General features: G+C 48.8%; 1 protein-coding gene across 4 annotated transcripts; it reads right to left on the bottom strand.

Annotated features, from left to right (window-relative positions):
- Positions 1-1,022: 1,022 nt before the first annotated feature.
- On the bottom strand, positions 1,023-26,114 carry Smpd4 (sphingomyelin phosphodiesterase 4). 4 transcript variants are annotated; one of them, XM_013118733.2, is made up of 20 exons: positions 26,014-26,114; positions 23,638-23,718; positions 20,829-20,915; positions 19,686-19,828; positions 19,524-19,599; positions 18,947-19,055; positions 18,794-18,846; positions 18,519-18,670; positions 17,273-17,402; positions 13,229-13,300; positions 9,984-10,070; positions 6,758-6,903; positions 5,780-5,870; positions 5,265-5,365; positions 4,582-4,745; positions 3,907-4,103; positions 3,229-3,462; positions 2,942-3,073; positions 2,670-2,798; positions 1,023-2,483 (listed from the first exon to the last, which is right to left on the bottom strand). In XM_013118733.2, exons 1-20 carry the CDS (start codon positions 26,092-26,094, stop codon positions 2,154-2,156), a joined length of 2,595 nt encoding a protein of 864 aa, XP_012974187.1. In that variant the 5' UTR covers positions 26,095-26,114; the 3' UTR covers positions 1,023-2,153. The 4 variants fall into 4 exon arrangements, with proteins under 4 accessions (XP_012974187.1, XP_040607092.1, XP_012974188.1 ...); XM_040751158.1 differs by lacking the exon at positions 26,014-26,114 and adding an exon at positions 25,790-25,950; XM_013118734.2 differs by lacking the exon at positions 9,984-10,070.
- Positions 26,115-26,431: the final 317 nt, after the last annotated feature.

Raw genomic sequence — 26,431 nt, 5'->3', positions numbered from 1 at the left:
GCGAGATACTATTTAGAAAACAAAACAGGAGCTGGGCATTGGTGGCGCTCACCTTTAATCCCAGCACTGGGGAGGCAGAGCCAGGGGGATCTCTGTGAGTTCGAGGCTAGCCTGGTCTACAGAGTGAGTTCCAGGACAGCCTCCAAAACAACACAGAGAAACCCTGTCTCGAAAAACCAAAAAAGAAAAAAGAAAAGCAAAACAGGGAGATGGTTATAGTCCATCATGCAAAAGCCAAGACAGCAACTCAAGGCAGGAGCCTGAAGCAGAAACCAAATAAGGAACATTGGTAGCTGGCTGCTCCCAGGCCCACATGTCTAGAGATGGTATCGACAGCAGGCTAGGCCTACATTAACAATCAGAGAAACCCTGTCTCCAAAAAAAACCAAACCAAACCAAAAAAAAAAAAAACAACCAAACAAAAAGCACCTCAAGACCCCCCCCAAACCAATAGTCAGGGTTATTGAAAAGGTTAATCATTCAGAAGCTTTGACCAGGGGAACTGAGAACACTGGACCCTTAAATGGCGACTTCTCTTCCCCCACAAGAGGTTGTACGGGAGGGGCTAGCACAGACTCCACTGCGCACGACTCTGCTGCAGGCTGGAAAGATGGCTCAGCATTGGTCAAGGGCACTGCATAAGCCTGGGGTTTGGCCCCAGCACCTGCCAACACCTCTTCTGGTCTCGTCCAGCAATGCATGTATGTGATGCACACACAAGCAACACTTATTCAAATAAAATAAAATAACACTCTTAAAAACAAAACCAAAGAAAGCTTCAGGAAGTCAGAGGCCATGCTTGTTCTGGAGGGCAGAAGCCAGCTCTGAGACATTGGGAGGGGAAAGGTCACAGGTCTCTCATGGCACCCAGTGTTAAAGTGAATCTCACACACATGACTCCAAAGGAAGGACAACATTAAGGTAAAGAGGTGCCACCATGTCCAATAGCTTGCTCCATAATTCTGAGTACCCAGGGACCCCACCAAGCCAATGTGTTAAAGATTCAGCCCAGACAGTGAAAGTCTCCGAAGAATGATTTATTCGGATCCTTGGTCAGTTAAGTTTTGGGCTGACTTTTGGTCATAGGTCCCATTACCAAAATTACATTGAAATGACATTGAAATACAAAGTCCAGTACTAAAACTTGTAAAAAAAAGTTTTGTTTTTCTTAAAAACCAGCTGTATCCATCTAGAGCAAAGAATTGCCCTTTAAAAACACTGTGGAGATGCTGCTGTTGCTAGTGTCACCTGTGGGATGAAGAGGAGGCCTTTGATGTCTGAGCTTTGACTATGAATGTGTTGTTCTTTCATACAGGTGTTGTGACAAAGGTGACCTTCCCTTAAAGTCCTTGGTTTTACAAGTGAAACCAACACTGTTGTATTTTATATCCACAGAAGCTGGTAGGACCCAATTCCATCCCCAAGCGGCTGAGGACCAGCAGCCATCTCCAATACTTGCCTGCCACATGGCACAGTCGGGCCTGGAACCCACTCTAAGTAACACCTCACTTAATGGCTTGTGGGCTATACACCAGGCCCTGACCTCTCATGCCTGCTGCTGAGGGTTTCTTGGGGCTGACTAGCTGGGGGAACAAAGGCCAAAGGCAGTAGTAAAGTTGGTGTTGACAGTGAATCAATAGTTGACTTTTCTCTTTCTCCTTTGGAGGGATGTGGAGCTGCTGTCTGGTATTTCATGGGGAAAGAAGATATCACAACCCATTCTGCCCACCTCACAGAGTCCTAGGCAGGGTCAGTTCCCAGAGCCCAGCCCTAGACGCTGCTGTGAATATACTAGTTCCTGAGCTCTGCACAGCAAAATAGTAAAATGGTTACCAAGGCCTTGATTACTAGCTCAGCTGCTTGTGGGACCTTGGGCCGAAAGTGAGGACCATGGCCAACACTGCTTGCCCTACAGAATGGCTCCTGAACCTGACATCACCCCTTCCATGCCTAGTCTGGACCACTGCCCCTTCCTACTTTAGGTTCTTCTGCATAACTCCCATCTTTGCAGGGAAACCGCTCCCAAGAACTCTGAAGATGACCAGACCCTCTATTCCTGACTTCGAAGCAGCGTGCCAGGGCCTCTCAGACCCAGGAGAGGGTCATGTGAAAACTCCCCCAAGTCTGCTCAGCAGAGATGGCCAGCAGGTCAGTCAGAGCTGGTGCAGCTTTCCCCGCTCAGTGAGCAGTGTCATAGCTATGGCATAGAGGAGGTAGCCGAGAACCAGGAACAAGGAGCAGGGCAGGGGCCCAATGCAGAACAGAGAGGCCACAAAGAAAGCCATCAGGAGCAGGAGCAGTGTCCGGTAACTGCCCAGGAATCGCAGGCTGAGCCTGGGGCCCCGGGCAGGACTGGTCACCTGCCTCCGGCCCACAGGACTCAGCAGGTGTCTGTTGCTCAGTGCTGGCTCAGTGAGGTGATAGCGACAGAAACTGCCAAGGAAGTCATTCCGGGAGCACAGAGCCGCCATCTGGCCTGCAAACTGAGTAACAAACAAGGACTCAGCAGCATTGGGGACAGCAAACACCCTCTCTTCCAGGCTGCCTCTAGGCCTAGCTGTGTCCCCTGGGCTCACTCTCAGGGCTGTGAAGGGGAAGATGCTACCTAGGGCAGGAACGCTCTGAAAGCAAAGTCCAGAATCATCCCAGCTGCCCCAGGGCTCACTTACTCTGTGGTTGATGGCAGAAGATAGCCGGAAGAGAGCTCGGACCAGACTGGCGATTTCGTAGCTCCGGATGGGCTGCAGCTCTAAGTCCCCCTGGTACTCAATTTCAAACCTTCGCAGACCATTAATGATCTAGAAACCCAGGCAGTAGGAAAAGTTCCAAAACTACATCTTGGCAAACAACATGAGCAAGGGGGTGGGGGAGCCAAGGACAAGTCATGTGACCGTTATGTGCCCCCAGTGACAGAGGTGGTAGTGGCCTGTTAGTGACCCACCTGGTAGCGACCCAGGGGTGTAAGGATGAGTCCTTCTTCCCCCACAATGCAATCTGGTAGCTGCTGCTTCCCATTCTCGTCCCGTGCGTTCCCCAAGGCAAGCGTGAGTTGGGCTAGCTGGGCTTCACTGAGCTGCCAGAAAGAAGGAAGGCCTCTGCTTTCAGAGGGAATTTCAAAAGGAAGGAAGGGAGGGAGGGAGGGAAGGAGGGAGGGGAGGGGAGGGGGAGAGGGGAGAGTTCTTTACCCCAGCGGAGTGAGTCCCTCACAGAGGAAACTGTAGGACATACTCGGAATATCTGACGCAGGTACTCCAGGGCCTTCTCCAGGTACTCATCCGTCTTGCGGACACTGTCCTGACCCATCTCATCCAGGTCATTGCCTGTGTAGCAGCTACTTGGGTCTGTGGTGCCAAAGCCCAGCCACGAGAGGAAGGAATGGCCAGCTGGGCTCTCTACACACTGATCAGAGATGGCCTTGGCAGTCTGCTTGGCCTGTGTGATGAGCTGTGCAAGGCGTAAGATCTGCAAGGGAGGCACAGGCATGGCAAATGGGCTCCAGGGGACACCCCAGCAGGTGTCACTGCCATTTGGGCAGGGTAGTCCTGGGGAACTACTAGCTCTATGAAGAACGCCCACCCAGAGCGAAAAATGGCATCTTGCTGGGCAGTGGTGGTGCACGCCTATAATCCCAGCACTTGGGAGGCAGAGGCAGGTGCATCTCCATGCGTTCAGGCCAGCCTGATCTACAGGACTAGTGCCAGAAGAGGCTCCAAAGCTACACAGAAAAACAAGAAAAATGGTGATTTATGGTGTGGATGGTCTTGGTTACTGGGGAAGGGAGGCCTTGAACCATCTACTCAGTACCCAGCCTTCCTCCTTTCTTCCTCGAACTGAAGCCCTTCCCTGGTTCAGCTGGTCTTCGTTGCTTCAGGGACATCACATAAGGACGGACCTTTGGCCACTCACCAAGGTCCGGACTTCAGGACCAAACATTGGGGTGTATTTGCAGTCTTGGCCCTCCAGGCTGTAGACATGGCTCTTCACCTTGAATGAGGCATCTGTCACAACCGGGGGCCATGGTGACAAGAAGCTGCTGCTGACTGTGAAATGCCGATGTTGGCGGTGGGGAATGATGAGCTCTGGCTCCAGAAACAGCTGCTCTCCTAGAAAGCAAGATACAAGCCGAGTCTGGCATCTGCTTCCTGAAAGCTACGAGCAGGATTCCAGAACGTTCCCTCAGGATCCTGAAGAGCTGTGACAATGCTGTACCTCCAAGGCCTACCTTAGTACTGTCTCAGCGGATTGTAGCTGGAGGACCCAGCTCCAAATGCTTAGGAGCCCCAGCAACACCAAGAGTAGACAAGTACAAGGACAGCAAGAGCAGTCATGCCTGTCACTGTCCACCAGTCAATAGGAACAAACAGCACTTCTGAGAGAGTTGCAACTTAGAGCTATGCTGTCCATCTTTGAGTTCAGTACAGCCACTACCTGGCTGCCAACACTAGGAACGGGACAGCCAACCAAGCTCAGAGCTTTTACTACACTTCCCCCCAAAGTTCCCAAGCCAGCCCGTTCTAAGCTTGAGTCCTGCAGCACCCTTCACTAGCTTGGGTCCTAGCTGGCCCAGGGCTGAAGACTCACCTTTCTGGATCATCTCCGTCAGGTTGGGTTGGGCAAAGACCTTAGCCACTCGGAAAACCATGAGTGCGTTCTTGGGGCTGCCCAGGTCTGTGCGGAGCGCACGATTCAGGAAGCTCACAAACAGCTTGGTGTACATCAGCAGGTTTTCCTGGATGAAGGGGGCCCTGGAGACAAGAGCCAGGATGGGGCCAGCCAGAGGAAGACTATGCTGTAGACCTCTGGCTAGAGGACAGAGCCACACTGGTCCTTACTCTCTGCAGCTCACCCCTCCTGACTCCCCCAGCTGCTGCTGCCATACAAGGGAATCACAGACATTGGGCAGGAGAGGAGTGGAACACCTCAGTCCTCTGGTATGACTGAGGACCGAGCATACAACCCTTCTCAAGAGGACATGAGAACCACAGCAAAGTCTGCTGGGACAGGATATGAAGGGCAAGACCAAGACCCAGGAGACGAAAGGCCATTGAGCCCAGCACCACAGGAACATAAGAGAATGGGGACATGGCAGTTGCTCTGTGCTGCTAAGGGTGAAATGGGGGCCTTGGGGATAATCATGGAGCCAGGCTAGGCCAAGGCAAGGAGATGGGGTTCCATGGTCACTGTGCCCATTCTGTACAGACAGGCAGAGACTTCTGCACAAGACGGCAGCGGCATCACCAGGGCAGGTGGGCTGGGGCACTCACCATTTCTCCGACACACTCCGTGGCTGGGAATCACTGCTCTGAGCCTGCTTCTCGGGGGCATACCTCCATGGCTGCAGGTAGCTCAGCCACATCTCCAGGACCTAGTGAAGGACATATGTACCCTGAAGACCTGTGGCTGTAGGTTAGTGCACTTGACTTTCAGGCACATCCTTTGATGGTCTGGACTGCTCCAAAGATAGTCCATAAAAAGATCCTGCTGGGCCTGGACTTTTCCCCAACTTCAACGTAGATGCCAGTAAGTGAGCAGCTACTCCTATATCCTCCAGTAACACACTACAGGAACTCAGTACCTCAGGCCAGCCCCGTAGGGAGGGTCATGGGAGCTGAGCATAGCTCTTCTGTCCCCGGGAGTCAAAAGCACAGCAAGATGCACCAAGGCTTCATCGCAAGGCCTATGATGACAGCCCTCCTGTTCTGTCAGTGCACCCCACAGGCTGCCAGCATCTCGGCACAGAGGGCATAAGTGAGGGTAAGGGCAAGGGACAGGTGCTTACAGCTCTGAAGGACGCATCCAGAGGCCAGTGGCCGAAACAGTGCTGCAGGAAGACGTATAACTTCTGCTGGACAAACCGTGGCACTGCAGCCCTGTGGGGAAGGGTCATGAGCTGTCACTTGCCCAGGGTAGCGTGCCTGCTCCCAGTCTGTTCTGCCTGTAGAGAACACCGAGCACTCCCCTGAGGGGGTATCTGTTTCTAGCCCTGTTCTCCAGGGGAGAGCAGAGGTCAAGAACACAGTATGGCTGGGCAGTGGTGGCGCACGCCTTTAATCCCAACACTCGGGAGGCAGAGGCAGGCGGATCTCTGTGAGTTCGAGGCCAGGCTGGTCTGACAGCCTCCAAAACAATACAGAGAAACCCTGTCTCGTAAAACCAAAAAATAAAAAATAAAAAAGAACACAGTATGTACATTGTCTATGATGTCAGGCCCTGGCAGCAGCCTGCCTCCTGGCAGAGGTAAGGGGTAAGACAGAACAGCAAGGCTGTGTGGCCAGCAGCTCTTCCCACTGCACAGGAAGCATCCAGAGTCCTGGTGCTCTGAAAGTACACCTTTATGCCAGCAGAGGGCACCAGATCCCACCATAGATGGGTGTGAGCATATGTGTTTGCTAAGAACTGAACTCTGCTGATCCATCTCTTCAGCCCCCAAAGTGGTAGCTCTCAACCTGTGGGTCATGACCCCTTTGGGGCTGCATATTAGATATTTACATTTTGATTCATAGCAATAGCAAAATTACAGTTATGAAATAGCAACAAATAACTTTATAGTTGGGGTCACCACAACATGGGGAAGTGTATTAAAGGGTCACAAGTCAGGAAGGTTGAGACCCTCTAGCCTAGAGGGCAGGCTTCAAGAGCAGAAGTAGCCAGGCAGCCCCAGCCCTCTGGTCTCTGGCCTGAAATAGGCCAACAGGGATTAGTCAGAGTGGGCATAAGGGAAATAGAGGTCTAGGAGTCCTAGCAATCCTCCACCCACCGCTTGAACTCCTCCAGGGGACTGGTGGCATGGGAGTGTGTCGACGGCGAAGCCTGGTCTGGCTTCAGGCTGTTGGCAAAGGCGTGCAGGTGCTTGAGCAGCAGACGCACCACTAGCACGTGCTCCTCAGTAGGCGTGAAGGACTCCTAGGGAGGAGGGGGTGAAGGCCATGTGAGATCTAGTGGTTCTGCAGCCCCACGGGAAACCAGCACCAGGCAGGAAGGTCATCTTGTGCTGCTGGGTCTGCACTGACACCAGCTCAGCACTGACACTTGTGACCTTGTGCCTGCCCTGGATGGATGGGCTGGTGAAGCACAGTCAGCAAATAGCACCTCACACCCCACCTTGGCAACATCTGGCCATGCACCCTCAGCCTGTGCTGGGCCTCCAGAGGCTGAGAACAGGTAGGCCACTAGCCCACGTCGGCTCTAGATCCAAGGTCGTCTGGCTGCCTCCCAACGTGCTCACCTTGCTCAAGTGAGAGTGTTTCTTTTCTCCCCAGTTCCTTCTCCAGCCACAAGTTCAGGCCTGCCCAGCTGCCTGTCCTAGTCACAACCAGATGGGGACTCAGCCCTGGAGGAAGCCAGGGGAGTTACTTCCACCACTGCCAGTAGACCTGGAGTCAGCTAAAGTCCTCAGGACTAGAGCATTCATTCTCAAGCTTGTGAGGCTGAGCTTTGGACACACAGACACAAAATCTTTGGACCACAAGGAGCCTCTCTGGTTGCTGAGCATCATCTGTGTGTAGGTAGTGCTTGTGGGTCGAGATGCCATATGGAGGCAGGAGTGAGTCCAGTCAGGCAAACTCCCTCTCCGGCATCCTTTGGGTCCTGACGACTTGTGTGGCTAAGGCTGGCAAACGATTTGGCCCTGTGGCACACATGAGTTCAGGAGACCATACATAAGCTCTATGTACAATGCTGTTCACTCAGGCCTCCCTGTCATTAAAATGCTTCCACAACAGTTGGAAATGATGGCACACACCTACAATCCCAGCATTTGGGAGGCAGAGACAAGGAATTTGTAAGTTCTAGGCCATCATAGCCTACATAGCAGGCCAGTCAAGGCTACATAATAAAACTGTCTCAGAAAGAAAGGAGAGAAAAAGGCCCCACATTCAGGTCACACCACACTAGCTATAACAGGACTGTTCTCTTCTGCTTGTCTAGAATTTTAAAGTCTTCCCGGAGGACATCCTGCTTCCAAGGAAGAACAGATGAGACCATCAACACTCTCTGAAACAGGAAATCTAACCTAATTCCCACTTTGCAGCATTACAAGGCAGGCCTGGTGATCTTGACAATCACCATCTCATCAGGGCTCTGACCTCAGGAGGGGTCAATCCCATCGTATGATCAGTGGTTTAACAGTTCACCTCCAGAGCCAGTACCATAAAGCCAGCCAGGTTCTGCAAGATCTCAGCCACTGAGCTGCACTTCCAGCCTGGGCTTTTTGAGACAGTCACACCATGTGGCTCGGATTGGCTTCAAAGCAGCAATCTGCCTGCCTTCTCACAAGTGCTCATCTAGTTTGGTCTCAAAAGCACTTCTTGTCTCCTGCCTGCCATGAAGCCAGCCAGCACTACAGCCATCATCAGATGCACGCCTCTTCCACTCTGGGCCAGCACTGAGTAAAAATAAAAGCAAAACCCTTTTTATCTTTTTTGTTTGTTTTTTTTTTACAAGACAGGGTTTCTCTATGTACCTCAAACTAATAGAGTTCCACCTGCCTCTGCCTATTGAATGCTAGAATTAAAAAGGTGTGCACCACCACTGCTCGGCCCTTTTTGTCTTTATAATTGACTAATAATAGAAAGTAGACTAGAACATGAAATAGTCACACAGACTAATCAATACTAATGACTATAGCTCCCGCTCATCCCCTCTACATACAGCTCCTCTCCTGATACCTGAGCAGTGACATCAGCTCAGTCCCTCAGTTTAGAAAGCAAACAGGGCCATCTCAGGAGCCACAGGCCGTCTCTCCCAGCAGCAAGCACCACCTCATCTTACCCAGCTTTTCATGAAGGTTCTAGATGATCGGCCCTGGGCACCCTTCCCAGTCAATGTCCTCCCCTCTTCCAAGGGGTTGGGAGGGTGGGGCTCACATTCTAGAGGGGCATTCTAGGTGTCCCCCATGCCATCTGCATTTTCTTTTCTTTTTTTTTTTTTCTTTCTTGTTTTGGTTTTTTGAGACAGGGTTTCTCTGTGTAGCCTTGACTGTCCTGGCGCGCACTCTGTAGACCAGGTTGGCCTCTGCCTCCCAAGTGCTGGGACTAAAGGCGTGTGCCGTCAATGCCCGGCACATCTGTACTTTCTAATGACAGGAGGATGTGCTCCCCAAGCCCATAGCATGTCCCACTATGCCCAGCTTCCTCGGGCTCATCTTCACAGCTTCTGCTAAAGGGGCTTCCCTGGAAGCACATTCACGGCTGAGCCTTCCCATGGGAGTTCACTTGCTGCCACTTCTGCGCAGGAACCCCACCGTGAGAAGCATTTATTATCCAATGCCAGCAACACTCAGTGGGCAAGCCTGGTTTTTTTTTTTTTAATCTTTGCTCTTCCTCAGGTCAAATCTGACACAGCCCTGTTTGGAGCACATTTCCACATTTCCACGATTTCACACAAATCAGCCAACTCCACTCCCCCAAATACCTGGGTTCTGAACTTCACTCGACTGACCGACCTCAAATCCATTCGCACACTGGCCGTTTCTGCCTAAGCAGGCAGCCATCTCCACGAGGTCACCGCTTGCTCTCTTCTGCCTCTAAGTGAATCTGTAAGTGGCTAGGACTCAACAGACCTAAGGGCTCTGGGGAACCCTATGTTCTCCCTACTCTCTTCAGGCTGGGTAATATCTCTGAACAGGGCAGGAGTCACATCTCATATAAGTCCTCTGTGTAGTCAGACCACTACAAGGCTCCCCCACAAATCCTGAGATGTTGAGACAGCTCTGCAGGCTGGAGACATAGGAGGAAGACTCCATAATCCATGGCCAGCCTCACATAGCCACAGGACCATACACCAAAACCAGGCTACCCTGCAAACCTGAAGGACAAGCCAAGCTGACGGCTAAATCAGGCCTGCTTCTAACACGAGTGTCATTTTGCTCAGGACTCCCTCTTAGGGACCACAGCAGACTTCTGGGAGACCCTAACTGCAGCGCTGTACCAACACACACTCTTGCGCCCACCTTGGGGCAGGGGAAGGGAAGGAAAGGCCAGTACTTGATAGGCGTGGAGGGCCTGGAGGCTGGGTTGGGCAGGGCTGTGGAGGGCGCTGGAGACATTGAGTCGGTAGTGTAGAACCTCCAACTGAGAGACAACAGAGAAAGGCCAAGAAGAGGTAGATCAGAGGACACAGGGTGGGGAAGGGAGAGGGACAGGATAGGGCGGGGAGGGGGGTGGGGAGAGACAACACGAGGAGCCCAGGAGAAAGAACAAAGGAGAAAAAAACAAAAAAACAAGAACAAAAGTTCATCAGTGGCAATACCCAACAAATTGCCCAGCAGCCCTGGGTCTCCCGCAGGCCCCAGCTGAGACAGATGAGCCCTCAAGATCCCCTACACAGCTGGTCAGCCCTCACAGGGTCAGCAGGAAGTCCTAGGCTGCTGGGGGTGACGGCCTCAGCAGCTCTGAGGCCTGCACAGTTCTGTTTTTCCTGAAGTATAACACTGTCCCACTGACCCTAAATTGACGATGTGTGATTATATATATATATATGTATATACATATATATATATATATGACAACATATGCACATAACGGACCACCAAAGCCCAGGATCTCATTGTCACTGGGACATGCTGTTGCTACCAAGGTCTACAAGTCGAGGCTCAAGAAAAGAAATCTCTGAGCCAAGCATAGAAGGGCTCAGGGGAGAGGGTTTGCAACTGGCCTTCTATATGTATGGGATCCATATGGACTTGATCAACCTAATTTAAAAAATATTAGAAAGGCATCTGTCCTGAATGTATGTGTACATGAGCTATTACAAGCAACCTTACATATTTTGTTTTGAAACAGGGTCTCACACTGCAGCCTATGTGGGCCTGGAACTTGCAACTCTTCTGCCTCAGCCTCTGGAGTGCCAGAGTTACAGGCACACATAAGGAAGGAAATCTTTATAGCAGGATAGGTCAGTTATGTGCAAGAGCATTTTATTACAAGGGAGTTAAGGGTGAAAGATGTGGAATCCTGAGAGGCAGGCCCTGAGACTGGATACTGAGTGAGGAAGTACTGTTGGGAATATAGCTCAGTGGAGAGCATGCCTAGCATGTGTGAGGCCCTAGGTTCAACTCCCAGTACCAGGAAATAGAGAGGGAATCTACTGACCAAATCGTTAGCTAAGTATATAAGAGAACCAATGCTCATACGTCTAAAACCCATAAATAGCCTTCCATGAATGGTTCTCTCCTATCTAAGCAGGTGGGCTCAGGCTCAGTCCACCAGGCTGCTATCCCTACACTGGAAACTGATAAAGGCAGGGGACTTACTAGCTCCAACTGGGGAGACAGACTTTTCTAACTCTTGTCTCTAAGGGAACCCTCACGAACCTGACAGTCACATTCCCCCAAGAGCTGGGGCAGCCCAGGAGAGCAGAGATAACAGCCAAGCCAGCAAGCCTCCTGGCCCCACCCAAGCACCCTCTACCTTACCTCCCTTAGCACCACTGCCTACTAAAGCACTCCTTCATCAAAGCACAGCCAACGCCAGCGCACTCGTGCCCCACAGCGGTCATGCTCTACCGTGCCCACCAGCCACAGAAGGAAAGGATGCGCTTGCCAGACACTGAGGAGCCTCCAATAAGGTGAGCAAAGGCCCTTTCATCCTCACAGGCTCCCTCTGTGCCAGACCCCATGCAGGAACACAAGTCAAGTCCCCTGAAGGCCACAGCCAGCACTGACCCCAGTCACTGGGAGTGAACTTGTACTCTGGTCCCAGTCTGACCGGAGTGGACTCCAGGTGCCAAATTTCCTGCATGTGGCAGTCAGGGCTTGGTGGAGACTGGAGAGGATTTCTGGAAGGTACAGTACAGACCCCAGTAACAGAATGGATTGTCGAGGAGGGCAACTTCTGTAGTTGTCTTTCCTGGTTTCCAGCCATTGGAAACCTCTGGTTTCTATGTTCTCTCAGGAGAAGGCAGAGAAGTGCAGCCAGCCAGGGAGCAGCAACCTTCCCAGTACACCTCACCCACCCAAGGTCTGGCCAAGAGGAAGCAACTGTGGGGACAAGAAGGAAGTCCTCTTCCCCACACAGAAACAACCCAAGAAGACAGAGGGGCCTTTCTGACTGGCTCTTTAGAGCGTGTGTGGTTTCCACTCACTGGAAGACACTGCAGCAAAGCAAGTCTACCTTAGCAAGGACAAGCCACGTGGGTAGGCGGAGCCAGCGGGGGACTGGGAACCTAGAGAAGCCCAGTCCCAGCCTTCCGCATGCCAGCCGAGAGCACGAGAAAGACGGCTGGAAGCAGGAAGGGTGTCGTAGGCTCTCTGTGGTGTCCGAGGCCCAGGTTAAATCTTCAGCCTTTCCCTGTCCTCCTCCAATGTGATGCTATGAATAGACATTTAGGGGGCTCTGCACTTTGAGGGTAGTGGGCATCTCCATCTCCAACACAGTAGAATATTGGAGTCACAGAACTGACTACAGGGACACTGTGATAGCAGGACCCAGAGTCACCACTGAGTTACAGGACACACTTCTCGATGTGAGTACCATCATCTACACACTCTTCATTTTAAAGGAAGTGCTTGAGAAGTCACCTGGCAGTGACAAAGTCAGTCTACAGAGAGAAGAGATACAAGCAGCAGCGCGTGCTGAAGCTGCCTGTGTGTCACTCTGTGACTCTCAACGCCCACCAGGCCATTCACTCACAGAACAGAACCGTTTTACTCTGACCAGCAACTAGAGTACTTGCCCAAGGGACATCACCATCAGGACTCTGCCACCTCAATCTCTGCAAATGAGCGTGATACCCAGGAGGAAAGGCAAGGGAAAAGGCTGAGGAAGAAGCAGGCCAGGCCACATGCAAGAGGGTCCCAGAGCCCACACATCACACATGGCTGCTTGCTGGTGCTCTGCAAATCTGAGCAGCAAGCAGGCCAAAGAGGTGTAAGGTCACCATAGCATGTAGGGGCCTGCTCACGGCCACCTGAGAGGATCTGGGCACTGCTGATGACAGCAGAGAAACTGGACATGAATCCCAAATGAACTCATAGCTCTCTCTGTCCCAGAAGACCAAGAGCATCAGACCTGAGCCATTCCCAGTGGTGGGAAGGGACTGTGGAGCTGCATGGCAAGGACTTCAGAGGGGACAGACCTCAGGCTCAAGGGACACCTCTTATGTACAGTATCCAAGTGAAGGGTGAGCAATGGGCTTCCCATCAAAGCTGGGGCAAGTGACTCATGCTGAGGATACAGCAGGCTAGCAAGGGCAGGAGACAGGAGATGGATTAGTAACCACAGAAACATACCTTAGCATGAGGGGACTGCATTTTTTGGTACATCTCCAGGGAATAATGATGAAGCCACATTTCAACAAAAACCTGCAAAAAGACATTAACTGATCAAATTGTCAACAGGGTACTACACCTTTAGATGGTGAAGAAGTCTTTCCAACAAATGGTGCTGGAAACAGGCTGCCCACATGCCAGAGAAGCAAGCTGCAAGGTGCCTGACCCCACACACAAGAATTAATGCAAAATGGAATGCTGGCCTTTGTACAAGAGCTAAAACCACAAAAGTCAAAAGAAACCATGGGAGAAGCATGATCATAATTTCTTTGAAGTGACACCAAAAATAAAATAAAATAAAAAGACAACAGGAGTGTTATCAAAAAAAAAAAACAAAACAAAACTTTCGTGCAACAAGGACACTTCACTAGAGAGAAAACAATATATAAAATAGGAGAAAACAGCTGGGCGGTGATGGAGTACTCCTATAATCCCAGCACTTGGAAGGCAGAAGCAGGCAGATCTCTGTGAATTTGAGGCCAGTCTGGTCTACAAAGCAAGTTCTAGGACAGCCAGGACTATTACACAGAGAATAACAAAAAAACAAACTAAACCAAAACAAACAACAACCCTCAAGGCTGGCTGTGGTGAGGGAAAAAAAAAAAAAAAACCTCAACCAAAACACCCAATGCTCACAATCTAATTAAAAAATGCACAAAGGTCTTGTCTTAAAAAGACAATACTCCAAATAAGATAGACAAGAAGTCAATAAAACATAAAGACAGTCAACATTGCTAGTCATTAGGGAAATGCAAACCAAAACGACACCACTTTATACCCACTGAGTAGCTACTCAGTTTTCAGCACACACATGCTCGCTTACAAGCTCTGTAACTACTGTTCTAAAGAATCTTGCCCTCTTATTATTTTTTTTAAAGATCTTATTTAATTTTATTTCATGTGCTTTGGTGTTTTATTCACATCTGTGTGAGGGTGTTGGATCCCCTGGAACTGTAAGTTACAGTTATGAGTTGTCATGTGGGTGCTGTGAATTGAACCTGGGTCCTCTGGAAGAGCAGCCATTGCTCTTAACCACTGAGCCATCTCTCCAGCCCCCTGCACTGTTCTAATCTGAACATGGTGCATACATACATGAAGGCACAATACTCATACACATTAAAAAGAAAAAAAAAAGCAGAAAATAGCAGACAGTACTGATTTCCCATGTGAAAAAAGAAACCCATGTACTCTACTGGGGGCTATAAAACAGAAAACAGTAGTAAGCAGAACTACCATGTGACCTCACAATGCTGTTTCTAAATACATTATACCCCAAAGATCTAAAAGCACGTGGGGTGTGGGTGGGAGGCACTGGAGAGAGAGATGGCTGTGGTTACGAGCACTTGCTGCTCTTCAGAGCATCTTGGTTCAGCTCAGCTCTCAGCGCCCTCTAAGGCAGGTCAGATCCAAAACTCTCTGACCTCTGTACTTAAATGGCACATACATATACACATAAATAAAAGTAGCACTAAATAAGTCTAAAAGTAAGTAACTGTACATCAACATTCATAGCAGGCTAATACTCCCAATGTTAGCTAAAAAGCAAACATACCCCAAATGCCTGCAGATAGATGAATGGATATAGTCATCTAACCATTAAAAATGAGAGATTAGAGACAAGATCTTACTATGAAGTGCAGGCTGGCCTTGAACTTAGATCCTTGGGTCTCAGCTACCTAAATTTGTAATACCAAGTCCAGCCCAAGAAAGGAAATTCTCATGCTACAAGAATGAGGACATTAGGCTAAATAAAGCAAATGAGTCTCAAAAATATTTCAGCTGGGTGGTGGCAGCGCACACCTTTAACCCCAGCACTCAGGAGGCAGAGGCAAGCAGATCTGTCTGAGTTAGAGGTCAGTTTGGTCTACAGAGCGAGTTCCAGGGCAGGCTTCAAAGCTGCAGAGAAACCCTGCATTGAAAAAAAAACAAGTAAATAAATTCATGTAATGTAGATATATCATCTAGAAACAAGGTGCCTAGAGTAGTCAGATTAATACAAACTGAAGCAAAATAGTGATTCTTGGAACAAGAAGGAAAGGAAAACGGAGAACAGCAAAAAGGGTTAGTTTGTTTTTCAAGAAAGCTTTGGGAGCATTGTGGAGTATAAGAGCCGGAGGTCAGACAGAACTGGAGTCAAGTGTCTTCTGGACATGACAAGTCCACTGTACTCACAAACTCCAGCAGTTATTGGTGCTGCACAAGATCAGCATAAAACCATGCCAGTCAACATCCCAGCATGGAGAGGACCTCACAAGCTCCTACCCTAACTAACAACTGATGACTTCTGGGAGTGTGTGTGGGGAGTGCTCTTTGGCTGAGCAGCTCTCTGTAGGTCAACTGAGGTCCAAGAGATAGCCCCATACTCACAAGTACATGGGCAGCACAGAATGGACGTAGTGAGTTACAAAAGCAAAAAGTAGGGAAGCAAAGAGGCAGGGAGAGAGAAAGGAAGGAAAAGCAAGCATGGGGAAGTTGGAAGAAGTGTGGGAGTGGGGAACGGATCTGGGAGGAGGATTGGGGATAAATGCTCCAAATACACTGTATGCATGTGGAATTCTCAAAAATTAGTAATTTATATATTTAATGCGGTTTGGAGGAGCTCAGCAGTTAAGAGAACCTACTGCTGCTGGGTGGTGGTGGCATACACCTTTAATCTCAGCATTTAGGAGGCAGTAGCAGGTGCATCTCTGTGAGTTTGAGGCTAGCCCGGTCTACAGAGTGAGTTCCAGGACAGCTGGGACTGTTTCACAGAGAAAGCCTGTCTCCAAAAACCAAAGAGTACTTGCTACTGTTGCAATGATTCAGTTCCCAACATCCACACAATGCTTACAGCCATCTGTAACTCCTTTCCAGGGAAGTTGATGCCCTCTCCTGGCATCTGTAGACAACTGCATGCACATGGTACACATAAACTCTCAAAGGCACACACACAGGTGCATACACTTTTAAAAAGTGTATCATGGGAGCCTGGCGGTGGTGGCGCACGCCTTTAATCCCAGCACTTGGGAGGCAGAGGCAGGCGGATCTCTGTGAGTTCGAGGCCAGGCTGGACCGACAGCCTCCAAAACAATACAGAGAAACCCTGTCTCGTAAAAACCAAAAAAAAAAAAAAAAAAAAAGTGTATCATGGGAGCCGGGTGTTGGTGACGCACGCCTTTAATCCCAGCACTCGGGAGGCAGAGGCAGGCGGATCTCTGTGAGTTCAAGGCCAGCCTGGTCTACAGAGCGAGCTTCAGGACGGCCTCCAAAACAATACAGAGAAACCCTGTCTCAAAAAAAACAAAACAAAACAAAACAACAGGGTATCATGTGCACAGCAATCAATGTACTTAATATTACTTGAAAATGGTTAAGATGCACTTAGGTGGCTGGTACATGGATATGAAGTTCTAAGCCAGCCTGCCCTACATAGAAAGTTATCTTAAAAAACTAAAAAAGATTCATGTTATATATTTCTCCTACAATTAATATTTTTATAAGAAATAAAAAGAATTGGTGCTCTGGTTTAGGAAACAAAACCCTCCAACTCTTCTGTCCTCATGGCAGAGGACACAGAATCACATCCCGTGAGCCATCTGTACTAACACAAACTCCTCCAGGAACACTGATGACAATGGCCCACTAGGGCTACTATGAAAATAAGCAGGAGGCTTCTAAAAGCACAGCACCCCATGTTCCAGTTATGTAAAGCTGGGGACTGAATTCCAGCCTATCCAGTCGCCTTTGTCAGAAGGAACACTAGCTACCATACCAGCCCCAGAATCCAGCCCTGGAACAAGCTGATCTCCCCAACACTGAGACATGGAATCTGTGACAGAAAACACTGTCTATGACACTTAGCAGTTTCTCCTCATCTGCTTTCTAAATGCAACAGCAAGAAAATGTCATTTAAACCCAGCCTCCAGCTGACTAGGTGTCTTTGGGATTTCTGCCCCACAGGTGGAAGGTGTTAGCTAAGTAGTTTGCTCTGAAAGAGAAGCAGAGGCTGGCCTCCTTTGTTTTTACCTGGAGCAGAGTCTCTGAGCGCCAGATCTCATGGGATGCAGGGTCTGCATTCACAGATGTCTGATGAGAGATATGTCGCTTCAAAAGGCTAGTGTGGAGACCATAGGAGGCAAAGGGCATGGCTGGCGTCCTAACAGGAGATACAGAGACAACAGTAAGTTAGGAAACCCTGCTTAGCCGGGGCGTTAATGGTGCACGCCTTTAATCACAGCACTCAGGAGGCAGAGGCAGGCAGATCTCTGTGAGTTCGAGGCCAGCCTGGTCTACAGAGCAAGTTCCAGGACAGGCTCCAAAACAACAGAGAGACCCTGTCTCGAAAAACCAAAAAAAAGAATCCTGCTGACACCAAAATCAATAATGCCAATGATAAACTACAACATACTGAATCACACAATGTCACAAGATCCACTTGTGATACACTTGACATCCTTACTACACAAGCAAATGGGATGCTTAAAAAGCCATGAAATCAGAAAGTCACAACTTAACAACATGCTCTATTAATAACTGTGAATTTATAATAGCAGATGCTAGTTCCAGGACAGCCTCCAAAACAATAGAGAAACCCTGTCTCAAAAAACCAAAAAGAAAAAAGAAAAGAGAAGAAAAAAAAGAAAAGAAAAGGGCTGGAGAGATGGCTCAGTGGTTAGGAACATTGGCTGCTCTTCCAAAGGACCTGGATTAAATTCCCCATCCACATGACTACTCACAACTGTCTGGTTACTCCAGTTCCAGGGAACCTAACACCCATGGCAAAACACCAACATACACTAAATAAATAACCTTAGAAAAAGCAGCTGGAGAGGCAGGCCCCAAACTGTTGCCACAACACACCTCCAACTGTACATGCTGTACTATGCAGCACAGCATTGCGCTTAGCTTATGGCCTGGCACAAAAGGCTTTGCAGCCCAGGCTCTCCCCTTTGACACTCCTGACCACTGATTTCTACATAGGATGATCTCTTTTGAACACAAGGCAACCCTTCCTTCTCCACTCTACTCACTGCCTGGGTAAGACTTAGACCCCCAACTGCAGTGAGGGCCACTCCATGGCAAGGCCTTGTCAGTGAGGCCAGAAACCAGTTTTACTCTCTTCCTGTCTTTGTCACGGCAAGGGAAGTTGAGAACTGGACCACAGAAAGGTTGGGGAACCTTGGACACAGATACCAATACTTAACTGGGCAATGCCATTAACGAGGCCACTCCCAGCAGAAGACCCAGGTCTTAATAGTCAAAGCAGCCTTACCTGGGAGCTGGTGAGGGGCTGGACCCCCCTGGACTGGAGGAGAATGGTGGAGGCACACTGCCTTCAGTGGGCAGGAACCACGACAGATACCTATCCACCAGGATGAAATAGGCACAGTCTGAAGTACGAACATGGAGGGACATAGGCATTGGCTAGAAAACCAAAACTGTTATTAGTGCTGTGGGCACCGGCAATTACAAGGACAGCCAAGGCCGAGCCCTGCCCCTTCACTGTGGGGTCTGTACAAGTCACACTCAGAGGTAACCCTTTGGTACCTTTTGAGAGATGAGGCTCAAAGCAAAGAAGAACATGTAGTATTCAAATGGATCTGGTGATAGTGTCAAGGGGCAAATGCAAAGGGAGTAGGCCACCTTCCAGTGTCCTGGCCACTCACTCAACCTCCCACACCTTAGGTCATCAAAGGATACTGAGGGCCAGGTTGAGGCCAAGGCCTCCGGTGGGGGGAAACTGGACCTTGTTGTGGTACAGAGGACTGTCAGGGAGGACATTCTCCTGGATGGATGCCTTCACTGGGCCCTGCAAAGAGAGGAAGATTGGTAGGCCATCACCAGCATGGTACCCTCCAGCTGCTGCAGTCTTTGGAGGCTGCTGAGGCAGACACCAGCACATAGATCCTGCTTTACAGGTATAAGGTCTGCCCTCTTGGCAGAGCTTTGCTTAGAATTTTCCACTAGCCCTCATATAGCTTCCCGCACACCAGGGTGGGAACTAGGTGTTTTTGAGTCCTAACTCCTGTTTCTCACACCTCCTGAGCATCACACTGCAACCTTCCCTGAAGGTCTGGAGACTCAGGAGAGCAGGGCAATGCAGTTACATGGGCCTGTCTGTCATCCAGGCCACCGCACAGTACAGTCTCCATCAGCAATTTGTAATGAGTTTTAAAATGTCACACTGGAACTTGTAAGCTGTGATGTCCCTGCCCAGCCACCTATCTGGCCCCCTGTTCCCCAGTGATGTTCACCACCATGGCCATGGCTTACTCACAGGAAGGTAGGAGACAGGAAAGTCAAAGTTATAGTCTTCAGCTTGAAGCTTATAAACCAACTTCATCATGGGGCCACTGAATACAAGATTTAAAAAGGAAAGAGGGTCTGTCAACACGAGGAAATACTCAGCCCTCCCTTCTCAAGCAGGAAACCTACCTACCTTGGGTCTAGAAATTCCATTGCTATGCTATACTCCACAGGGTTCACACGTCCCTGGAGGCATCGAAGATTCCAACCAACAAGGACACCATCCAGGCTGCCAAAGATGCTCTCCACCAGCCATGGGAAGATGGCATGCAATTCCTAAAACAGTGTACGGTAAGGCTACTGGCATGCTCCCTGAGCACCAGTGCCATCCCTGTCTCTGCTCCACTTTGCACCATACACTACCTGCCTGAAGTCACAATGACACAGGGTCACAGCTCTGCTGCAATGGCCAAGAGTGAACTCTTCCACCGCTGTCACACAACACGCCAACCTTAGATTTGGGCCAATTAAGTCAGTCTTTGACTGAAATATTTTTTAAGATTTATTTTTATTATTTTAAAAATTATATGTATATGTGTGTGGGTGTGTGCATGAGTATAGGTGTCTATGGAGTCCAGAAGCAGGCGTCAGATATGCTGGAACTAGAGTTACAGACGGCTATGACCTGTCTAACACAGCTGCTGGAAACTGAAGTTTGCTGAAGGTTAATTCAATGATATGTGTGAAGCTCCACATTCAGTCCTCCTCATATCACAAAGCACTAACAGCAGCAACAACAACAACAACACTCTAATGGGGACATAGAAAGCTTAGTCAGTAAAACGTTTGCTGTCCAAGTCTAAAGACCAAAGTTTGACCCCAGCACTCACACAGAAACAGAGGGGTAGTAGTACATCTTAGAACCCTACTGCTCAGGAGGCAGACAGGAGAATCCCTGGGGCTTGCTGGCCACCCATCTACCTAAACAGCAAGGCCCAGGTCCCAGCGAGACCGTCTCAAAAAACAGTGGACAGCTACTGAGGAATACCTGAGGTTGCACACATGCACATGTAAACCTGCGCACATACATGTACACACAAACACATGTATACCTCCACAACATGAACACCATTCCCCCAAAATCTTATGATCTTAACAGACATCAATTAAAAAGGAGAGAAATACTTCTTTTTTGTTTGTTTGTTTGTTTAATCAAATCACCAAAACGTGACAGCAGTTGTATTGTAGGATGTTTCTAGCATTTCTGGCTTCAACCCACTACAGATACTCAAGGATTATAGGAGATACCCAAAAGGAGCTGCAAGCAAAGCTGTACCTTGGCTGGAAAATCCTCAATGACTTTCACCAAGTCTTGGCAGCGCTGTGCAAAGGGCTTATTTATAGAGTCAGCTTTCAGGCTAGCCTAGAAGACAATGGGAAAGAAACGTAGTAAACAGACTTGCCGCACAGTGTCTAATCAAGAGAAATGCAAGCAATAATTCCACCACTTCAGGCAAAGGCCCACAGGAAGCTTCTAGAAGAGAGACACTATAATTCTACCACGTGTAGCCCAGAAATTCTCAGGAGCTCCCTTAGGCATTCTGTTACTTCAGAGTGCTGCATCATCAAAAGGAAACTGACTCCCACTGGCCCACAAGCAGAGTCAGCATCCGATCAGCCCCACAGCGAGGACAGGAACCCTGTTGTATGGAGGACCCTTATGCCGTGCACAGGTGATGAGTTTATACACAGGAGACACAAACTTCCCACCTTCCCACCTCCTCAAGCACCCATGATTGCACCTCCCCTTCCTTTCTTTTCTTTCTTCCTTTCTTTTCTTTCTTCCTTTTTTTTTTTTTTTTTTTTTTGGAGGCAGAGTTTCTCTGTGTAACCCTAGCTGTCCTGAAACTCATTCCGTAGGCCAGGCTATCCTCGAAATCACAGAGATCCACCTGCCTCTGCCTCCTGAGTGCTGGGATTAAAGGAGTGCACCACCACCACCCAGCCACCTCTTTTCTCTTAACCAGTGGTTAGTAACTTACTGGAGTCAAGACCATAAAAAAATAAGGCAATGATGTAATTATATTATAAACTCAACCTTAAACTGCAAATGGACTCTGCCAACTCAATATTCACCAAGACAACAAATAAACCAGAAAAACACGCAGGACAGAACCAAGGAGGTCTATTGAGGTCATGGGATGTGGGGATAACACACTGACTCCATGGGGAAGTGGTCTCTGGGCAAACAGACTGAAATCAGGAGATGCTAGACTTCCAACAAGCAGGCTTGGACCAAGCCTGCCTAATGCCCTGACCACCTCCAAACCAGGAACTGCATGGGGCCTATTACACAAGAGGCAAATCTGACTGTTAAGGCCATGGACCAAGCCAGCTGGCTCCAGAGGGGTACACTAAGGAAGAATATTCCATTTTGTTTTTGTTTTTCAAGACAGGGTTTCTCTGTGTAACAACCCTAGCTGACCTGGAACCTGCTCTGTAGACCAGGCTGGGCTCAAACTCAGAGATCCATCTTACTCTGCCTCCTGGATGCTGGGATTAAAGATGTGAGCTACTGCCCAGCAGGAAGAATATTCTTTAAAAAAAAACAAAAAACAAAAACAAAAAAAACAGAGCCGGCGTTGGTGGCACATACCTTTAATCCCAGCACTCAGGGAGGCAGAGGCAGGAGGATCTCTGTGAGTTCGAGGCCAGCCTGGTCTACAGAGTAAGTTCTAGGACAGGCTCCAAAACAATACAGAGGAAACCCTGTCTACAAAAAACAGAAGAAAAAAAAAGTTTATAAAACATATCTTCTGGGAACTGAAATGAAGAATCTTTTTTTTTTCTGAGACAGGGTTTCTCTGTGTAGTCTTGGCTGTTCTGGATCTCCCTTTGTAGTCCAGGCTGGCCTCAAACTCACTGAGATCCCCCTGCCTCTGCCTCCCAAGTGCTGGGATTAATGGCATTGGCCACCACCACCTGGTGAAATGAACCTTCATCACTCACATCTGTCTCACATTCTGCTTTGCCAGCTTCCTACTCTAATCTTTAAATTAGAGTCCTAAAGGCAGCAGTGTCCCTCTGGTTTCCACTGATAACAATTATAACTACCAGAACACTTTACACACATAGAGCATATGCATCATGACCACTCTGATACATATTCTTCTCACTCTGGGGACTCAGGAAAATAACACTTGAATCAACTCTTGTTGCTTGCAGATGACTTTTCAGTGCACAGCTCTGGCTGACTAGGAATTCACTATGTAGCCCAGGCTGGCCTCAAACTCTTTATAATCTTCCAGGCTCAGCCTACCCAGTACTGACTGAATCAACTAATTTGGTGAATGAGAAAATTAGAGTTCAGAGATTAAATAAATGCAACATCCTGCACTAAGAGAAGGCAGAGAAATTACTCTAACGCTGATTTGTTTCCTATTTAAAAAAAAATCTAGTAGAGTGTTGGGGAAGTCCTGTGCATTTGTCAATAAAGCATTGTCTGGCCAATAGGGAATCTAGATAGGTGGGACTAGGAGTCCAGGAGGATTCTGGGAAGGAGAAACACAAGAGAGTCAACATGTAACGCCATGGGGGTAGGAAGCCCGGAACTATTCTCCGGTAAGAAACATACTTAGATTAACAATTATGGGGTAATTACTTAAGTCAGAGCTAGCCAGTAAGAAACAAGCAAGGCCAACAGCTTCATAATTAATATAGCCTCCTGTGTGTTTATTTGGGGACTACAATGCAGCAGAGCCCAGGCGGCTGGCGGGGGGATAAACCAAAGCGGCTAGCAAAGAAAAAGCTTCTCTTAACAGTAGAGTTTTTCAAATCTGCTGAGTATGGCGGCACATGCCCACTATAATCCCAGCATTTGGGGAACTAAAGCAGGAGGGACTAAACTTCAAGAGGTAGTTGAATCTCTGTGAGCTCAAAGCCAATCTGGTCTACATGGCAAGTTCCATGACATCAGAACTACATATAGAGACCCTGTCTCAAAAACCAAAGAAACAGGGCAATATGGCTCTATTGCAAGGCTTTTGTCCCCTAAAAATGAGTCCTTCAAATTAGAAGAAAGAAGCCCTAAGTCTCTCAGCTACACAACCATCAACAGCACACTTCCAAAGGCAGCTGACACTTACCAGGAGGAAGCTGGGCTGTTGTAGGTGAGGGAACGCCATAGCAGCCTCTGGGAAGGCAGAAATGGCTGCCTTAGGGAACCACTGTAGAAAAACAAAGACAAAATCTCCACATCTTCTATACCAACAGATTAGACAATTTCACAATGCACAGGAGAACAGTTGTTGAACTCAGCACAAATCACACCACATCTTCCTTTGATTTCTAAAATGCAATACCCATACATACCACAGTAGCCACAAAGTTAGCTCTGAAGCATTTGCTAGATGTCAGGACTGGTTTAAAAGCTTTCCATTTATTTCCTTAGCTAATTACCCGTGACCATCGCCAAGAGTCTTCTTGCTTGGCTATCCAATCAAACACACATCTAAGCACTACTATAAAGAGATTTTAAAGAATCAACTGAAGCACAATGTCAGTGGACTTTAAGATAGAAAGCAGAGCCCAGCTAGAAGTCAAGATCTCAAACTGGATTCTGAGAGCACTTGAAAAAGCTTGGAAGCAGATCTCCCCCTCGAGCTTAGAGCAGACCCTTCTAAGGTCCTAAGAAGATACTTCACGATAGTGTGAAAAAATAAAAGACCCAGAGACAGATTTTGGTGTTCAAGCTTCAAGTTGAAGATCAGAAACGCAAAGCAGGCCACTAGCTCTTACCTCTCTCTACCTCAGCTCAGACCAAAGGGGCGATCCTCAGAATGCTATGCTCTCCTCAACATGGCTAGAGACTAAACTCTCAGACTGAACACCAGTTCTGAGACCCTGCTCCTGTCTTATATGCCTCCCTAATGCTGGGATCTAAATCGTGTGATCCCTGATGCTGAGATCATCTTTGTGTGAGCTGTTTCTTTTAGAACTGGATCAGTTTCAAGAAGTTAGTGTGGCCTTGAACTATCAGAGATCCATCTACCTCTTAATCCTGAGTCCTGGGATTAAAGGTGTGTATCACCACTGCCTAATCTCTGTAACTTGAGGCTGGCTTTGTTTTCTGAATCCTCAGGCAAGCTTTAATAAATCACAAATAATAAATCACCACACCTCACATGTCTGGACTTGTGACTATGTATCTAAGAGAAAGCAAATACAAAAGTTGCTAAGTTAGGAGGGATAGAAAAAGCATCTTCACGACCACCTCACAAGGCTGACACAAATACGGTAACAGGTATAAAACGGCAAGATTTCTCAGCACTGGGCTAGTAAGCAGCAGAGCCAAGACTCCAGTGAACTCCTTACAAAAAATCTCTTATTTGAAAAGAAGCGCAAAGCATATAACGTGCTCTTTGCAACAAATGAGGAACAAGTTCTAGGAAGACTTTGAAATGGCCACCAAAAATTAGGAATAGCTCTGCTAGTGTCTACCTCTCTGTGCCCGTGGTCTGAAATACTAAATAATCATAGTTAGGGCAGAGACTAGTGCTGGTGGACTAGTGCTATTTTTCCTGGCACAGCTCTGCCTAGTAAAGACGCCAGGGTGGCAACTGGCAGTCTGAGGAGAGAAGTTGAGCAGCAGGAACCGAAGGGAGTTGCAGTTTTGAGGAGACTACCAATCTTTGCCATTGGTAAGAGAATCACTTCCCAGGTTTTCCCAATTCCTGAACTAGCTATCAGTTTCACTGGTAAGGAAAATTTCAAATGTTCAGTCCTGACCCATAGGGCAGTATGAAACTGTGGACTATTTGATAAGGACGGAGCTCTAGACGAGACAAGTAACTCTCTCCTCACAGAAAGCAGGCAGCTGAAAGTGAAGGCCAGAGATGTCAAACGTCAGCCACCCCCGTGCCAGTGTGCACGCAATGCCAAAGGCGATCGCCTCACCCGACCCCTCAATACCCACTTTCTTCGAGCGCTGCTTCCAACTGTTTTTGAGGTTTCTAACGATTTCGAGTCAACGCTCTCAGGCCAAACTTATCGCGCCACAGCCACGCCCTGTTTTGGCTGCCCCCATTTGTTGATCACAATTGTTCTATACACAAAGTTTCGAGACTGCCCTATTACAGAGGAGGAAACTGAGGCTCGGAGAAGTCGGAAGGTAGAACTTGGACCCACACCGAGTTCTACGACTAACATCACTGGCTAAGTCCAAGATTCAATTTTCACTCCAAGTCCTCCTTCCCTCCCTCCCTCAACTCCCGCATCCAGCGTTCACCGAGCCCCTACCGGGACTGGCGGTGCGGACCACGCAGGAAGGCGGCAGAAAGGCATGGCCCTGGGGAGTGACGTGAGGGTGCAGCTGGGCCCTCGGCTGCCCGCCGGCCCCGCTCAGGCGGAGCTGCCGGGAGGCCCGAGTCCCACGGCTCGAGGGGGAACGGAGCCAGCCTCGGCGGGGACTCGAGGGAGCCGTACGGTGCGGGGCTGCCTCGCGCTTGGCTCCCGCAACTCACCTGCCGGGCGGATGGCACAAATCTCGAGCTTCTCAGAAATGGAAGCCGCCATTCGGCCAGTCGGCGCCGAAATGTCGTCATCAAGCTGTGCCGAGCGCCACGCCCCCTTGGTTTGGCGGGAAGCAGAGTAGGGTCTGAAATGTAGAGGAAAGCCAAGAAATACACTTCAAGGAAAATGTATATAGGCCCTGGGCGTTGGTGGCGCACGCTTTTAATCCCAGCACTTGGGAAGCAAAGGGCAGGCGGATCTCTGTGAGTTCGAGGCCAGCCTGGTCTTCAAGAAAAATATAGACAAGAATTCTCTACATATGACTTCACTGGCACAGAAACAGCCCCGAGAATTAAAAATGGGGCTACATGAAATTAAAAAGTTTCTACAAAGGCAACTAAGTACAGCCAGCCTAAAGAATGGGTTTCC

The sequence above is a fragment of the Mesocricetus auratus genome, unplaced genomic scaffold (genome assembly GCF_017639785.1).
Source record: "Mesocricetus auratus isolate SY011 unplaced genomic scaffold, BCM_Maur_2.0 Super-Scaffold_100008, whole genome shotgun sequence".
In the NCBI taxonomy this organism is placed as follows: Eukaryota; Metazoa; Chordata; class Mammalia; order Rodentia; family Cricetidae; genus Mesocricetus; species Mesocricetus auratus.
This window is presented reverse-complemented; position numbering and strand designations above follow the sequence as displayed.

Bases quoted from the DNA above. Each gene is read 5' to 3' on its own strand.
- Smpd4 (XM_013118733.2), bottom strand. From the start codon at position 26,094: ATGACGACATTTCGGCGCCGACTGGCCGAATGGCGGCTTCCATTTCTG. The intron at 19,056-19,523 runs GTGAGTAAGCCA...CTCTCTTTGCAG, and splicing joins TTCCTGTCTCCTACCTTCCT to GGCCCAGTGAAGGCATCCAT. The intron at 3,463-3,906 runs GTGAGTGGCCAA...CCTCCCTTGCAG, and splicing joins GTCCTGAAGTCCGGACCTTG to ATCTTACGCCTTGCACAGCT.